Source organism: Mesocricetus auratus, unplaced genomic scaffold, assembly GCF_017639785.1.
Source record: "Mesocricetus auratus isolate SY011 unplaced genomic scaffold, BCM_Maur_2.0 Super-Scaffold_100043, whole genome shotgun sequence".
Lineage (NCBI taxonomy): Eukaryota > Metazoa > Chordata > Mammalia > Rodentia > Cricetidae > Mesocricetus > Mesocricetus auratus.
Window position 1 is genome coordinate 2,866,618 of NW_024429220.1, and position 18,085 is coordinate 2,884,702.

Consider the following 18,085-nt stretch of genomic DNA (forward strand, 5'->3'; position numbering starts at 1 on the left):
ATATAATAAATACAATATGACCCTATACCTAATGGTATAGATTAAATAAAGACATAAGGTATATATTAATTAATACTGTTTCTTAGAGCCGGTTTTAGTCACAGAGAAATAAATAGTTTGAGAAATCAAAGATTTTCTGTGCTTCCTCAGTTTCCTCTGCCCCAGTATCCTATTAGTCGCATCTTATATTGATGTCGTGCACTTGTTGTAATTGATGGAATGATGTTGACACATAATTAACTGAAATCCACAGTGTAATTAGGGTTTTCTCTCTGTGTCTGATAGTTTCTATGTGTTTTGGTAAATGCACGTCATGTTAATTAGTTTTCTGTTAAGATGACAAATACACGAGGTAAATCATCTCACAAAGAGAAAAGCAGGTTTTTAAATCTCATAGCTTGCAAAGTTCCAAACAATGGTTAGTTGGCCCAAAGGCTTGTGGCATATTAGGTCTGTAAGATGCCTGTCAAGAAGAAATCAAGAAAAAAAAAAGATAGGCTCCCTACAGTCCCCTTTGAAGGCACATCTTCAGTAGCCAAAAGACCTCCCATAAAGCCCCATCTATCAAGAGTTTCTACTTCCTTCGTTGGTACCATGTTAGGGAACAAACCTGTAACAAATGGGCCTTTCCATTTGTTTGTTTTAGCTTGGATATTCAAATCCAAACTAAAGAATTAGTATAATATCATATGAAATAGTTCCATTGTCACACAATCACCTAGGTCGCACCTATGTATGACCTCACTCTCAAAACTCTAGAAACTACAGATGTTTCAAATATTATTACAGTTCCACATTTTCCAGAATCTGCTGGAATTTATGCAGTGTCTAGCCTTCCCCAGTGACAAGAATATTTTGCATTCCCACTAACAATGGCTGCAGTTCCTGTGTTTTTGTATTCCTGTCAATACTTAATTTCCAAGGTTTTATTTTTATTTATCTTATGTTATTGTATTTTAATTTAGTTTTTAGTTATTTGTTCAATTATGTACTAGGACTGGGTGTTAAACTTACGGCCTATGTATGCTACACAAGAACTCTGTCCCGGGTTTCCTTCCAAGCATAGTTGTGTTATACGGCTTGAAGCCTTTATTTTTCTCCTAGAATTTTACATCTAGCAATAGTCAAGTATGAAATCAAAAAATTCATCCCCTTTGAAAATCTTGTGAGTCATTGCTGCTGTGAAGCCAATCAGTGGCTACGGTTATTTGCCAGCTTTACTGTTTTATGCTTCTATATCTGCCCTTCCCATCTGCTCCAGGTGTCATCCTAGTGAAGTTCCTCAGGTCCAACATTCTTCCTGTATGGAGGAGTCAAGAGCCACTCTCTACAACCTTCTGTTGCTCAGCTCAGCTGCTCTGCTTACCCTGCAGTCAAGACAATGAAATAACTTCCTTACCACTTACTCTGTCTGATTTGTACACTGCCCCTACAAAATTTCATTCTTTTCCTTCTGGCCAATCCATTATCCAACCCCATCTAGAAGTGTGACCAGTCACACTTTTTGGCTTTCCTTCATCCTTTTTTTCTCTCCTCTTCTCAACTCTCTCTTAAGGCCTCTCTCAATACTCTGTTTCTGCTATCTAGTCTGCCATTGTCTCACTTACTCTCTCTTTTAGCTTGTATTAATTCATATTCTTCACCATAGGAACACAAGATGCAGTATTTGTGTGTGTGTATCATTTGCATTACTCACTTTGCATGTCAGCTTTTAATTTTTTTAAAACTTAAATTATGATCACATCATCTCTTTCCCCTCCTCCTTCTTACCCCTCCCATATCTGACCTCCACTTTCCTGTGTCCCAGACTCACAGCCTCTGCTTTAATGTCGTTACTTATGCATCTGAGTGAATCATCATACAACTCAGAAATCCCAGCAGAGCTGACATAGTATACCACACTATGTGGATGTCACACAAATCCCTAAAATCTGACCTTCGACACCTTGACTTTGCAGTAGAGAATTGATTACGTTAAGATTCCATACATCAGATAGCATTGTGCAATGCACACTCCTATAATTTGTTGACGCTGTTTATAGATCTATGAATTGTAAGATGTGATTAATGTTTATTTATTTCATTTTTTGTTTATTAAGGACCAAATACATTTGAAGATGCAGGGAACTATATCAAGAACCAATTTCTAGACCTGAATTTAAAAAAAGAAGATAAGGAAATCTACTCTCATATGACTTGTGCTACTGATACTCAAAACGTCAAATTCGTGTTTGATGCAGTGACAGATATAATAATAAAAGAGAATCTCAAAGACTGTGGGCTCTTCTGAGCAACCTCTTTTCTCCCACTTGTGATGGTTATACTCTGTTCAAGACATCAAAGGTGCTGTGTGATTAGCGTAGGTAGATACTAACTTAGCTAGAAATGTAACTATCATTATAAAACAAAAGCTTAACACAAAAATGTTACTGTATTATCACCTGTATATGCTAAAGTTTTATTTCCTTGGGGAACAGTGGGTGGAGTTTGTGATATTCTCTAACTAGAATGTGCTGTATTTTGGTAACTATCACAATATATATTCATGTTATTAAACTTTCTTGCAGATGTGTTATAAGTGACCAATTGTTAATCATAGAATTACAGAAAGTGGCAGTACATCTCCCCTAGCTAGATTTTTGAAAAGCATTCAAAGCCATGTCTGTACTACTAAAACTATACAAAAATGATACAAGTTATATTTTGGTCACCTGCCCTTCATTTAGATTGCCACAAAGCATACACAGTACATGCTTTTGTTGATGGGAAATTGTGTATCTAAAATAAATATATACAATCCTTCAGGATGGCATGGGATATTATTACAACTGATAACCTGGGTCTTGCAGTAACAATTCCAGACTTCAAGTGAAAAAATTTTATTTAATAGGATGTTCTCTGTTTTGTGGATTTGAGGAATAATAGCAAACAGGAGAATTTGAAATGACAGCCATTGAACTTCTCTATTGGAACTGAATGGTCTGTTCTGACTTTTTAAATTGGTGCCCTACAAACCTAAATGTCTTACTTACACAATGATACAGGCGTCCTTTTAATCTTCAAGCAATTTTGATGTCATTCATCCTTCTGCATTTGTGAAAATGGATATAAAAAACAGATTTTAGACTAGTGCATGAAATGTATAATGATTCATAAAAGATTAAATTGGATTTTTTTACAAAGAATAGTGATGCAAAGAACAAAAAAAATAAACCATCTGCCAATCTGCAGCTCAGGTGGATATTGTCTTTGTCCCTCAGAACAGCTAGTTCACTGCCACAAAACACATTGACAGTTTAAGCACGAAGAAGCATTTAAAGTCAGGAAACAGTTTTCATTCGATTATCTGTGCCTTACCTATCACACATTAAAACCCACATGAGAGGTAAAAAATTGACTTAAAATATAATCATTTTTTAAATTTTAAATTCTTTGACGACTATGAAGTATTACAGATTATAAGCTATCACAGACAAAAGAAGCAGGAAGGATTACTTAGCTCTGATATCTGATGAAATTCTTTGGATGAGAATCAGTAACTATATGACGACTAGCCAACATTTAGATGGAGATAGGCAATGCATAAGATTCTGAATTCAGAAATCAAATGCTTTAGTTACATCTGTTATTTTGTTTCTCCTACTGTAATCTACTTTTCTGTATTATTAGTACATGTAGAAAAAATGCATTATTTGAAATATTAATATTATTACTATTTTGAATTTACTTTGACTTCAATTTTCACTTTCCAATGAAGAAGTCAAAATGGTTAAGTTTGTCTTTACAAAATCTGGAATTATTTTTTTTAAACTCATGTAGTCCAGGATGGTCTGGAATTCACCATTTAGCCCTCCCTTGCATGAAACTCCTACTCCTGCAACTCCACCTCTGCAATTGGTGGTATTACAAGCATGTATCATTATTCTCAGAAAGTCTGGACTCTAGACAAAGTGGTTTATGATTGAACATAATAAATCTTGCACAATATAAAAATGATACTAGATATTAATTTTAATTAAGGAGCAGGATTTTTAGTAGGGAGAAAAACTAATGTTCCAGGGTTTCATGACTGTAATCTTTAAAATCAAATATATTTTTACATATGCAACCATTTGGGGTTAACAAAGTAATGATAGGAAACTACAGAAAGGGTCACCAATACCTGACAAACTCCCATAAAGAACAGGGATCTTAGATTGTCCAAAGTTAAAACGCTTGCTTGAATGTTCCTTCAGTCTCTTGGTTGGACAGTCAGTAACCTAAAGCATCTCAAAGAACCTCCTTAGACCATGCTTTACCATCATGTACTCAAAAACATAAGGGCCTGTCCAGATGAAATGAATGCCACACAGACACATACATATACACATGATTGCATTAATGCCTCCTTCCTCTAGTAATCGAGTCTTCCCTTCTTGCGTGAGAACATTCCCTACCTTTCTTGCATTAGTTATTTGTCCCTGTGTTTGCCCAATGCAGACCCACTAAACCACGAGAGAAATGTGCTACGGACTTATATCAGGGATCACTGTCAGTCATGGTGGCATGCTTCTCCAGGGCGTAAACTGGTCATTAGATAAGAGTTTGCACATGAGTCCTCAGACTAGAGTGATAAGGGGATTACTATGTGGGCAGTGATACCTTCATATCAAGATATTATGAAACCTGGTGACTATGAGATGAGAAACTCCCTGGAAAGCAAATTCCAAGTTCTGTAAAATGGAAAATATTCACTGTAAATGTCAGCTATCCTATTGATGAGAAAAGTGTTTAAACAAATTGCAGTCTTCAAACATCACATAAATGAGCAACCAAGGTTTTTTGACCCTGAACCTGCTCTAGTACTAACACTCTTTCCTGGTCCATCACTCCATTTAAGCACAAACGTGTACCTTGAAACAGTGGCTGAGAATTACCCCAGCTTGACTTCAGCCAGCAATAGAAACACAAGAATAATAAATTGTCTTATGTGTGTGGCTTTTTCACCTCAGAATCAGAGATACATGGGTTAAAAAACATGTGAGTGAGAATTATGGAAGAGGTTATGAGCTCTGCCACTTACAAATTCTGTTTATGAATGGAGCAATTATTCACTAAAAAGCCATTTCTATTGAAGCCTGTTTCGCAGAAGTCCTTACAAGCCGTCCTGTAGCCACTTGGTGGCACACTTACATTATGTGTTTTCAAACCAATTGACAAAACACATATCTGAAGCATGGAAAGAATCTTTCTTCATGCTGTCCTTCTAGCCCAATGGACTGTGTTTGTCTCCTGATATCACAGCAAATAACATAAGCCATAGGTAACACACAATTGAAACATCTCTAACGGTGTAGAATTATGCAGATGCATATTCCTTGCATGGTCTTATTACACATTTAGTTACTTTAATTGCTCAAATTTGAATGGGGACTAATTTTTAAGGCTTTCCCCCTCATTATGTGCTATGTTTCAAATGCCAGTTAGCTCACAATTCTGAGTACATGAAAAATAATCTGATGGCTCATGCACGACTATTGTTTTTTGAGTTGTAGTCAACTGGCTGCTTTTTAGTGCATGTCCTTTCTTAAAACATAAATCACGGTAAAACGTCATTCTGTTAAATACAGCAGACATTCTGTTGCTCTGTTTATTACAATGTTAATTTTTTCAGCCATCACTCCACCACATCAGAAGAAAACATCCCCTGTGACATTTTTTCTTGACCCTGCTGGGCTGACACATTTTGCAGTTGTAATTGCAGTTTTTCCTTCCAGCTTCATTTGTCACACCAGTTTAGTAATAAAAGAGTGACACAAAAGAATAAGAGACCCTAATTTATATGATGGGAACAGGAATAGCCCTCTAACTACTATGATCCATTCAGATAAGGAGTAATGTTTGAGACTCACAGCCAAAACCATTACTTTATTTGAAAGACTTATTTTCTAAAGTGGTCAAATTGTTGCAAAACCAAGCACACCCATATATGATTGAAAAAATGTCATTTTTTGCTTCAAAATATAACATGAAGTTTTCTCTTCTGACAAGGAAAAATCAAATATTAAAGATTTTCTGTGATACCAATGGCAAAAAATTAAATTTAGCCCACTAAAAATCTCAGATTGGAGAAAATACCTAGGTGTCTGCACTTCAGCTCAGCATAGGTTTGTCATCCAGAGCACCCCATCCAGAGGAGAAGAGGAAGCCTGCTGCAATTCTATTCACAAAATTGAGAATTTGCATATTGGTTTGATGAAATGACTCCTACATAAAGGCACTTGTCTCCAAGCCAGACAACCTGAGTTTACCCCCTGAAAAACATGGGATAAAGAAAAGTTAATTCTCAGAGATTGTGCTCCAATGTCCATATATACATAGTGACACACATGTCCCCACATACACAAACAAATAGATTGATGTAAAAAATCAGAATATTTTATTCCACTTAAATATATGGATGTGCACTGCATATTTTTATACAATGAATATAAGGTAACTCACCAGCAAAGAAACAATTGTGCTTCTTACAGAGTTAAGCAAAGAAAGCAAGTCTGTCAATTCAATGAGTCCACAGGTATGCAGGACATCCCTTAACATCTCTTTTCACACATAATACTGTGTATGGCACTGACACCTACAGCATGGACATGGCATTTCCACAATTTGAAATAAAATGTTGATACTTTCTTCACTAAAGTATCTATAAATCATTTAAGTTCCCTGACAGTAGATACAAATACATGTTCTGAAAAAAAATGCTGCTCTCTGTAGATATAAAAAGTTCTGTGATGGGGTTTAGGACACGTTAAATTGTGCGGCTCCTCAATAAATGACACCACGGCATGAGTAAGAATGTCTCTGAACTCTCCCACCGTTGTTCTCTGGAGCAGGATGTATGAGAGTCTCTGGCCACTCTCTAAAGACAAGCCTTGGCTTCTCCCCATGGGAAAAGGTGAAGGTACAGACATGCAGAGAGGAGTCTGAACCAATAGGCTTTGCTAAGTCACACAATCTGCTTTTTTCAATCATGCACATATTTTGAATATTCAAACTTCACCAAACCTCAACATAAAGATCACAGTTCTCTGCTTCTTTGAAGTCTCTGTGTCCTCATTTCTCATATAAGTTATACTAAGAGTCTATGTTTGGGGTTCAGCATAGGTGAGGCTCTTCGTTCAATTCCCAATTCTGCAATAAAATAAAATAAAACAATGAAGTATTTGCAGTAAGTGATCTTAGGTAATTTTCTCTTATTGTTTTGATGAGCGCCTCAGGTAAAAACTTAGGTGCTAGAAAAGAAAACATTTTCCCCCATAGTGGCTATGTGATCTTAGTCATTTTCCGTATAGCTTTATTGTACTTTTTCATAGGATACCTTTTAAACCTAAAACAGCAACAGAGATATCTGCACAGTTACATTTTATACTCTGCACTTCAATAAGATTTCACTAAACTCCCATATACCAACAAGTCGTCTATTGGGCATTTCATTAAAATCTCTGAAAATAAGTTCTCCTGAAGGATGGATTCCCTACAGACAAACTACAGAAGCCAGAGACAACTGTAACCACTTGACTGTTTAATCCAGTCCTAGCACAAATTGAATATTTTTATCCATTTTAAATAATCATCTTTTAGATTATGATATTTATTGGCATAGTAGCCATCTGGTTTTCTGGACTCCAAGGTAAGTACCATTCATAATGACACTCTATCTGTCTTGATATCTTATTCAAATGAGCATCTTGTTTTCAACTATTAAAACATAATTATGCATAATTTTAGGCAGATAGAAAATAATACGATTCCTTGTAACTTTTTCAGATGTCCTTACACTTAGTTTACATTCCATTCTCCCTTTTCTACATTTATCTTTGCTCTTTATAATTAAAGTGAACTCCATTTCAGCCTTCAGACCACTTGTATCTAGCTACTCTCCTCTCTATTGGCAAACCCCTCCCCTCCTGTGGCTCCCATTTACTTGTCTTGTTTCTGGATTACTCTAGGATGTATACTCATATCTGAAGACTTAGAGTTATGGGTTACAGCGGAGAGGTAGTATGAAATGTTCATTCCTCTAGTCTGGGCTACCTTACTTTCTAGGATCCCTTTCAGTTCAATCTATTTACTTCCAAATTTCGTTTTTCTTTACAGCTGAAAGTGTTCCAGACTATATATACATTACCTTTTTATTTTCCATTCTTCAGTTGAGGGATATGTGGGTTGTTTCCATTTCCTAGCTGTTCTGACTAGAGCAGCAATGAACATAGATGAGTAAGTATCTCTGGAGTAGGATATCCAGTCCTTTGATAAAATGCCAAGCAGTGTGGTGGTATAGCAATGTATATGGCAGATTTCTTTCTTCCTTCCTTCCTTCCTTCCTTCCTTCCTTCCTTCCTTCCTTCCTTTCCTTCCTTCTTTCTTTCTTTCTTTCTTTCTTTCTTTCTTCCTTCCTTCCTTCCATCGTTTTATATTTTGAAGATTTTCAATACAGGTATCCAGAATGAATGAATCAGTTTGCTGCCATCCCTCCAACACTGAATGAAGGTTCCCATTTCTCCACAACCTTGCCAGCATTTGCTGTCAGTTGTTTTGTTAATCTTTGTGATTCTGATTGGGGTGAGATGAAATCTCAAGTTTTTGCAGAATATTTGTGTACACTGTAAAGATGTGTCTTCTCTTATGATGTCTTCTGACTGGCTTAATAAAGAGCTGAATGCTCAATAGCTAGGCAAGAGAGGATAGGTGGGATTTTCAAGGAGAGAGAATGAGGAGGAGGAATTAGGCACACCGGTTTCGTCAGCAGACTCTCAGCAAGCCTGATACGCTGTACTGAGAAATGGTAAAAACCATGTGACAGAACAGAGATTTAAAAAAATATATGGGTTAATTAAGTTAAAAGAGCTATGTGGAACAAGCCTAACATAAAGGCCAAGCTTTCATAATTAATAATGAGTCTCTATGTCATTATTTGAGGTCTGGTGATCCAAAAATAGTCTGAAAAGCAAGGTTTTTACACAAGGTTACTTAGATTTACAACATCAGTACAGCTGTACATGTTGAGTCTTAATGACATAGTTACCTAAATAATTCCTGAAAAACAGCCATCAGAATGGACATAGGGATGCAGAAGAAGAAAGCTCATGGGGACTCCACACTATACAGAGAACTGCAGGTGATGGGGATGCTGAGAGGAGGGAATTTATATATGCTTGTTTGTGCGTGTGTGTGTGTGTGTGTGTGTGTGTAATATTGAATACAATTATACAGTAGAGTGCTATTGCACCTTTACTAAAGTCTTTTTCAATGGGTTTGTGAGTGTGTATATGATGTGATGACAATTCAAGAAAAGAGGCCATTATTTGAGAGAGAACAATGAGGGATACTGAGAAGCAGGAGAAATAGCCTTCTTTAGGCAAGAATAAACTAATCTGTTACCAGGAAGAAATAGGCCTGAAGAAATACCTAAAAGCAATGCAGTCTCTCATGCTCTGCTCCTTGATCAGCTGTGGATCTTTGTGCTAATCAACATCTACTTCAAACTGAACCTTCTCTGGTGATGGCTGAGGCACGCAATTATCACTCTATGGGTAGAGTAACGTCCTTTGATAAAAATGCCAAGTAGTGTTGTGGTATAGGATTTGCTTTAATACTGTACTGAATGTGTATGTATACATTCCACAAAGAATGGACAGTACAAATTGAACTTAGTAGGTTACAAAAGCTAGAACACAATGTTGTGTGGGTCTTTGATTGTGTGACTCTAGGAGGAGTTGGGGAGGAGTCAATATGGTCAAAGATCATTGTGTGAAGTTCTCAAAGATCTAATAACAATAAATAGAATTCCTGGAAACTGTGGTCAGGCTGAAATCATCTTTCAGGACATTTCTTGTACTCAGAACACATGAGCTTGACCTCCAACACCCTCACAGACCTAAACCACCCATTCTTCAAATTACCAGCAACTTTGAAGTTAATAACAGAGTAGCCGGTAAATGGCCACTATTTGTAATATTTTATGTTGTAAACCATGTACTAGAATGAAGTCCTATCATGATACATGGGAAAGTACATGGAGTACAAAACTAGCAGAGTGGTCTGGATAACACTCAAGCAGGATAATTGCCCTTCCTCTTTTTAGTTTTTTCTGTTGCTAGGAACTGATCAGACTGACAGCATAGGAGGCAAGCATCATACAGTGAGTTGTAGCCCCCAGCAACTTTAATATTGACAAATTTAAGCAGAAAATAAGAAAACTCCAGTTCATAGTCTGCTTAATCATAAAAACATATTAGGATTTCTACTGAAACCCTCAAGTTAATACCTCCATAGAAGAATTTTTTTCATTGTGGTATATTAGGATATTTAAAGTTTAAGATAAAGTTCAGATGAAAAGCAACACCCTTGAAGCAATTTTATGATTGTTTTAATACCAAAATTCTGGATGAATGTTTAGACATTCCTAATAAATGCATAGAAAAATAAGGTAATAATTTGTGCCCTTATTTTTATGCTTTGGTATCTGAAGATTAGGTTCGTTTATATTAATCATCAAATTATATGTGTATATGTGTTTTTCTTGTGTGTATGTATGCTCATATGTAATATAACTCATCTTAAAAGTTTTAATTTCTTCTGTCACTTTTCTTACAACTTACAATCTCAACCGGCCTAACAACACAGTACTCAAGGGTTATGCTTTCTCCCCACAAGCCGCAAGTTAAGTCACTGAATATGACCAAGGACAGAGGATTATCTCTTTCTTCATGAAAAATCTAAGCTTCCCAAAGAAAGCATGGTTAAAGGAATCCTGTGTATTGTGTTCTTTAAGCTAGTGAAGCCTACAATTTTCTTAGTTCTTTTTTTGTTGTTTATATTGTTTTTTTGTTTGTTTTTTTTTTGAGGGAGGGTTTCTTTGTGTATCCCTGATTGTCCTGAAATTTACACTGTAGACCAGACTGGCTCCAAATTCAGACATCTGTCTGCCTCTGCCTCCTGAGTGGTGGGATTAAAGGCATGTTCTACCACTACCAGGCTTCTTAGTCCTTCTTAAACTCACAAATTCCAGTTAAATTAATTATGAGTTATACTTTGCTGTGAACTATTTCCAGGGTTTCTTTAATGAACATATGCATTATGATTATGCTGAGACAGATTCAATGATTCCCAATACTCACACATATACTGACATTTTCTGTTTTAAAAGCTATTTGAAATATACATTTTACCAAATCATAATGGTCAGACTGTGCATTATAACCAGCTTGCACTCTATTGAACTCTCACAGAACAAGACTGGTGAAGTACACAGCTCGAGTTACTGATAGTCATACAACTGTCTACAAGAGGTAATTGGGTATTGACATTCTAGAAGCAACATTTTTACTCCACAAGTTTCCTTTCTTTACTTTCTGGACTAGAGTTTTGTTTCAGATGAAGTCTACCTTCACACTCCACCTAATCAGAGGCTCAGCAAATACCCACTTGTATTTACTTGTGACCAATGACAACACAATGCCCTGCTGAGGCCCCTGCATCGTACAAGTGCTCTAAGCAGATGAGGCTGGAATATGTAATATACACAAGCTATTTGTGACATTAATCTCCCATCGTCTACCAACTGGGGATGTGAGAGCTGTGTTGGACACAGGTTGTAGCTTTAAATCGGCTCATGTAAGGTCCTAATTGATTACCGCTTCAACAAGAACTGTCAAGAAGCAAGGGAGCAGGAATTGAGCCTTAACCAAGCACCTGTGTTGATATAAAGCTGTATGAATAAAATAGGAGAAGCCATGCTGTCTACAACTCAACAAACATTATTTATTTCTGTCCATCTGGCTATATGTGAGATTTCTTATTTAAAGGGAGTGTTTTCAGACTAGAAAGTGATTTGTTCCTTTCCAACACTGCTGTGTTAAGCCATAATGGACAGTTAAGCATGTTGATGGCTTTAACTTTGACTTGTTAGGTGGCTACAGAGGTTTGGCAGTGAGGTCATGTTGTATCTATATCTTTGATATGAGACAACAGTAATGGGGTAGTTTAAGGTACAGGAATAAGTGGGGTGACATGGGGAAATACTGAGAAGTGTGTCTGCATATTTTACATGAACAATTACCAAGGAAAGTGGCATAAAAGTTGGCATGCTCTTATATTGCTGTATTCTAGATGTTTAGACCATCCAGGTATCATGGCAAATGATATCAGGAAAGGTAAGAGGCAAAGAACATGGAGAAAAATAATTCCTGGCTATGGAACCCTAGCCAACAACCTGGGGATAGAAAAGTCATGGATCTTGGAAGTGAACCTACATCTACCAATTTACCACACCAGCATAATTCCTGACTACAAAATCAATACATGTCCTTCTACCAAGAGATAGTCCAATTGTCACTGCTCATCAAGAGAATTTTCTTTGCTATAGTTGTAGACCACTATAAGAACTACAACCAATTAGAATCAGAGCTGTGAAGACCAGTCTGACTGATATATCTCTATTATATCTCTGTAGCTTAATGCACTTAATGTTTAGGAATCATTGCAGAAGAGGGGGCAAAATATTGTTAGAGGCAAAGGACTACGGAGTTTGCTGTGAGATTTTGATGGCTAGAAACATTAGAAGCTTGAAGTTTCACCAATATAGTTTCCTAAATATAACCTGAGCAAGGATGGCAATGATAGACATGGTAATATAGATTGACTAAATCTCATGAGTCCCCAACCCTACACAAAGAACTATAGAAAGTAAGGAATGCTGAGAGCAGCAGAAACAGTCTTTTCTAGTGAAGCACACATTCACTAGTTAGCCAAGACCAAATTCAGCACCAAAGACATGCATGCATGTAATATTACATGGATTGAAAAGATTATATTAATGCATTTAGAAATACAAGAAAATACATGCACACACATGCAAATGCAAAAACAAAGGTACCCATTAATTTGAAGGACAGAAAAATGGAAAGGCTGTATGATACATGGGAGAATTTGAATGGAAAAAAAGGAAATGAGAAATGATATAATTATAATCTCAGAAATTAACATATATGTATATACACACATAAATATATACATATATATGTACATATATTTGGGGTGGGGCTTAGCTTAGCAAGCTTAAATCTCTGTGCAGATCTAGCGCTTTGCAGCTTTGCAAAGAGTAAGGGGAGAAGTGGGGAGGAAAGGGGGGAAGAGATAGAGTGGGGGTAGAGAGAGGTTCAGAGAGGGAGCAAAGAAGAAGGGAGGAGGGAAGGTGGGGGCTATGTGGGAGAAGAGAAAAGGGGACAGGAGAGGAAAGGAGGAAAGGGGAGGGGAAGAAATGGGGAGAGGCAAGGGCAGGGGAAAGGAGGGAAGAGTGGGAATTGGTGGGGGAGGTGAAACTAGGAAGAAGGTCAGCCCTGAGGACTCCCTTGCCTTCTGCTCTGGGAGGAATGTAGAAGTCCGTTGTGAACCAGGATGAGCCCTCACAGGAAATTAACCTGTTAGCGCCTTGCCCTTGGAGTCTAGCTTCACAAATGATAAGATAAAAACTGATTTTTTTATAATTAACCCAGTATATGATATTGTATTGTGTTAGCCTGAATCATCTAAGACAGGGAGTTAGCTCCAACAAACAAGTTATTTTCATACAAGAGTCAAAACAATTAAATCTGTTTCTTTAATAATGGGAGTCTTTCAGAAGGAAAGCAAGCATTTTCATTACCATTGATAATTATTCAGCCAATATTTTGGAAAGCACACCTTAGGAAAATTGGATGATACATTGACCACAACAACATCATTGAATGGATTTTTAATAGCTTTTTATTTGGTATGTAGGAGCTGCAAATATTTTCCTACTCATTGCTTCTCAGTTCTGAATTTGATTATTTCTTAAGCCATGCTTCAGTGGAACAGAGGCACTACCTGTGCTATTTTAAGGAGACCACATAAACATGCAGCTGAGGGTAGCTTTGCTGAGTGCCAAGATCCATTTCCCAGTAGAGAAAGGACTGTAAGGCCTTGACAAAGTCACCATGTATAGTGGTTTTTGCCTGTTACCAACTCTGAAATGAGCATAGTTACTCTAGGAAGAAAAACTGAGAAGCAAATTTCTTAAACCAAATACAATCTATGACAAAGGAGAGACCCTTGGTATTCCCCAGGGGCACAGTGTTCATGCTGACTCTACATAGTAAGTTAGAACCAATAAAGATGACACCTTGGGTGATAAAACAGAAAATGGATGAGTTTAAGTCACAAAATTATAATGTTTAAACACAAAGTCTTTCTCTGGCAGAAATCTCACTTGTTCCAAAATTGAACCATTAGAATTCTATTAGTCTGATTTATTATCATTTTAAAATACTTAACAAAAGGCAAGTTTCTCTCTTTACCCAGGAAAAGACTTTCCTCTTTGTATAAAATCAATGTGAGGGTATTCATCTGAGCAGAATTCTTCCTTGACACTATAATCTTTCACTAAAATGGTGTTGTAATAATCGTAGTGTGGTTCCTAGACCTAGCTATTTTCCAGGCAATTAACTTACCCTATTGGACCCAGAAAAAAAATGTTAGCATATAGGCTGATATTTCCCAAACAGCAATGCTATAAAGTGTATAAGACCCAATTGCAACATGTTGGATGAGGATAAATCACACAATTTTGGATATAGACATACTAACAGTGTTCAACCTTAACTAATGTATTTTTATACTTGAAGATCTAAGTGACAATTTTCTTATCATGTAGGTGGAAAAATGTGTTTCTGCCATTAGCAAAATGTGAGTAAGATGAAATTTAAAGAGTACTTAAAAATAAGGAAAATACATAGCAATCATGGATACATATCCTGAACTTGCCATCGCCTATGATTAGATTGATGATCATCCCAATTGTCATCAGGGAGCCTTCATTCAGTAACTGATGGAAACAGAGGCAGAGACCCACAGCCAAGCATTAGACAAAGCACATTGCTGAAGAGAGAGAGGAAGGCTCAAAGGAACCAGAAGGTGTAGGAGTGAACCCCACAAAGCTATCTGCCCATCAGGGCTGGGACAAGGTAGAGGTAAAAGGAAGTGAAAGGAAAAGGGGCTTTCTTTTTCTCCTGGAAGCCAGCCATGCTTCTAACTCCTGGTCTGTGTGACTCTCTCTCTCTCTCTCTCTCTCTCTCTCTCTCTCTCTCTCTCTCTCTCTCTCTCAAATACCTTGGACTATTTGTGGAACTCCTAATGATGAGCAGGGGTTATCTCTAATACTTTGGCTTTCTCTTGGAGACCTATTTCTCATCATGGATGGCCTTACCCAGCCTAGACACAAGGGGAAGATTTTTATTTCAGGCTGTATTACTACAAATATACACATAAAGAAATGAAGAAATATTGGAAGAAGACTGTTTCTTAAATCGTGTGTAAACAATGTTATTCATTTTATTTTCACTCCATTACAGATATAAACCTATGAAATCTTTTACCTGGCACTGGTCAAATTGGTCTTTCTAACACTAAGGATGATTACTTAAAAACAAGTTCTTGGCTTCCAATTTGAAATTTTCTTGCTGTAAAAACCTCAAATGTTCATGATTTTTGTGATTACATAGTGGGAAGTATGTGCTACTATTAACTAAATAATACAGTAATTTCATTTATTTTATTTTGATTTACTTACACATACATGTAGTTTAATTAGATATAAACCAGGGACTTCATACATTTAGATTCCAAAACTTGAGGAAATCATGAGTGAATATATGTGTCTATTTCAAAGCACTATAGTCTAGTACAGAATGGGATATAAGGTACAAGGTGCATATTTCAGGAGGAATTACGAAATAGGAGTCATATTTCCAACATTGGCACATTTTGCCATTCATATGTTCATTTATTTGGCCAATGTGTATACTTCATCTTCTACCAAGTAAATACTGTCTCTCATGACAAAGCTAAAGCGGTGAGAGAAAATTAACTCACAAACTCTACCTTCTTAAAACTCCTAGAATATAGGGGAGAAAACTATTTTTTAAATGCTATGATGAATACAAAATGCAGTAGCTGCTGAATGTATGAAGCATTTCCAATGCTGGCCCTACATATACACTTAAGGTTAGCTCATCACTGTAAGATATGAGAGAGGACTGGGTAGGGAGAAAGTTCAGGGATACTAATGACTTGCTGAGACTGACAGAAGAGGTCAAAGTTTGGGAAAGAGAGGTTACAGGATGGCATTTTGAGCATGCTTCATTTGAGGGGCCTTGGAGTTACCTCAACAAAGCTGAGGAGACAGTGGGAAATTCTGTAACTCAGAAAAGTCAAAACCAAAGATGGGCAGTTAGGGATCATAAACAAGATTGGCAATAAAATGTGAAGATACAGAGTAAGACAAAAGAGCTCAGAAAAGAGGAAGAGAACTTACTTGAGGTCATATCCCTACAGAAAACCTTCTCTCCTTCCCTCGGCGGCCACCACTTGTCAGTATTTCCTCAGCAATGGATTCCATCCTCATCAATACTGGAACTTGTGCTGGCTTTGTCTTTGTCAGGTTTTGGTGTGAAAATGGAAACATGGTTTCACAACAGTCTCCTGGGTCTTACCTCCTTTCTGTCCCCCTTCTTCTGCAATGACCCTTGATTCTTGATGGGAAGGGGTATGAGGCAGATGTACCATTTAGGGCTAAGCATCTCACAGAGCATTATTCTCTATCCATTGACTAATTGCATCCATGCTCCAGTGAATGGCCCTACACTCCTGCACATTCTGGCAGCAATATGTACAGCAAGTTTAAAAAGAGTACACGGAATCGGGTGACCATACAGGAGGAGTTAGAATAGAGTCAGTAAGAAGTAGATTTGTTCAAAATTTTATACAGTCACTCACAAATAAGACACATATCATATCCTCCCCTAGCTCCCAAAGCTTGGAGACCATTGCAGAAGGACAGGAACCATTGAAAGAGCCAGGAAGAGTTTATGGGGAGTGGAAGTGAAACAGTGTCTTCTGGATATGGCATTACGACTGCATTCATGAACTGAGAACATATGAAGTTGACTGAACAAGGTCTTCCCAATATCAAGTGACAACATTCTAGCACAAAGGGTTCTCAAGCCCCTATGACAATCAGTGGCTCATCAGGGAGAGCAATTTAGTGTTGTTCATGGATAAGGCCCCTGCTAGGCTGACCATGACCCAGGGGATGGCACCAAAGCCACAAGCACATGTGTCACACAAATCAGACTCACTAATGAAGAGGAGAAGGAGAACATAGAAGTTGAAAGTTTGGTGGGAGGTAGAGAAACAGACAGATCTTGAAGAGGTTGGAGGAAGGCCTGAGGGATAAATACTATCAAATTTATTATATGCATTTATATCGCTCTCAAATACTTACTACACATGCATTTAAAAACACAGAGAAGTGGCAGTATAAAAGTATTTCCTGGTTAATTAGAAGATACACAAATGTCATAAGGCCTTTGAGAATTCCATCTGTTAGCGAATTCTCAAGGAGACATAATGCACAACAGTGTTTTCCAAGAGTGTCACTATGGAAACAAAAGTCTTGCCAGACAAGCTTTCAAAGAGGTCCCACTGCTGACTCAGCACTGTGCAGGAGGGGAGCCCCTAAAATGAAAGAATCAACCATTCTCAGATCGGTCAGAGACCTATGTTAAGTTACAGAATAATCTGTTACCTCAAAAACGAATCAGACAAGTGAGTTCAGGGAATCCAGTTTGTCAAAGCAGAAAGTCATGGAGAAACCTTACACGGAAACCAGCCCTGGGCATGAAACCTTTATCTACAACCTACAAAGCTCTGGTGGTTCCTGAAGGACACATCTGAGAGGCAAACACTTTGGGGGTCCTAATCACCAGAGAATCTATACACTTCTGTGGTGCTCTCATGGTGAATAAAAAGGAGAAGACTTTGTCCTGGAATGGAGGAGGGTAAATACCTGTTTTGCAAATTCATTTGAGCCTCCTCTTTTTTAAAAAGATCTGTCCCTAACACCTATTAGAGTCCTCCTCTGCCCAGCCCCATCCTATGACACCCTCTCCCCTATCTCCTGTGCACTTCCTCCTTGCGCATTTCTAAAGGCATATTTAGCCCACGTCCTTTTAGACAGTAGTACAAT

At 37.4% G+C, this 18,085-nt stretch overlaps 1 protein-coding gene across 1 annotated transcript in view; it reads left to right on the forward strand.

The window, feature by feature from the left end:
• Positions 1–3,209, forward strand: part of Gnat3 (G protein subunit alpha transducin 3) — a 43,627-nt gene extending 40,418 nt beyond the window's left edge. Inside the window, exon 8 of the mRNA XM_005080877.4 lies at positions 2,100–3,209. Within this exon, the coding sequence (XP_005080934.1) occupies positions 2,100–2,290 (191 nt within the window). The 3' untranslated portion in view covers positions 2,291–3,209. The remainder of the gene's footprint in view (positions 1–2,099) is intronic.
• The last annotated feature ends 14,876 nt before the right edge of the window (positions 3,210–18,085 follow it).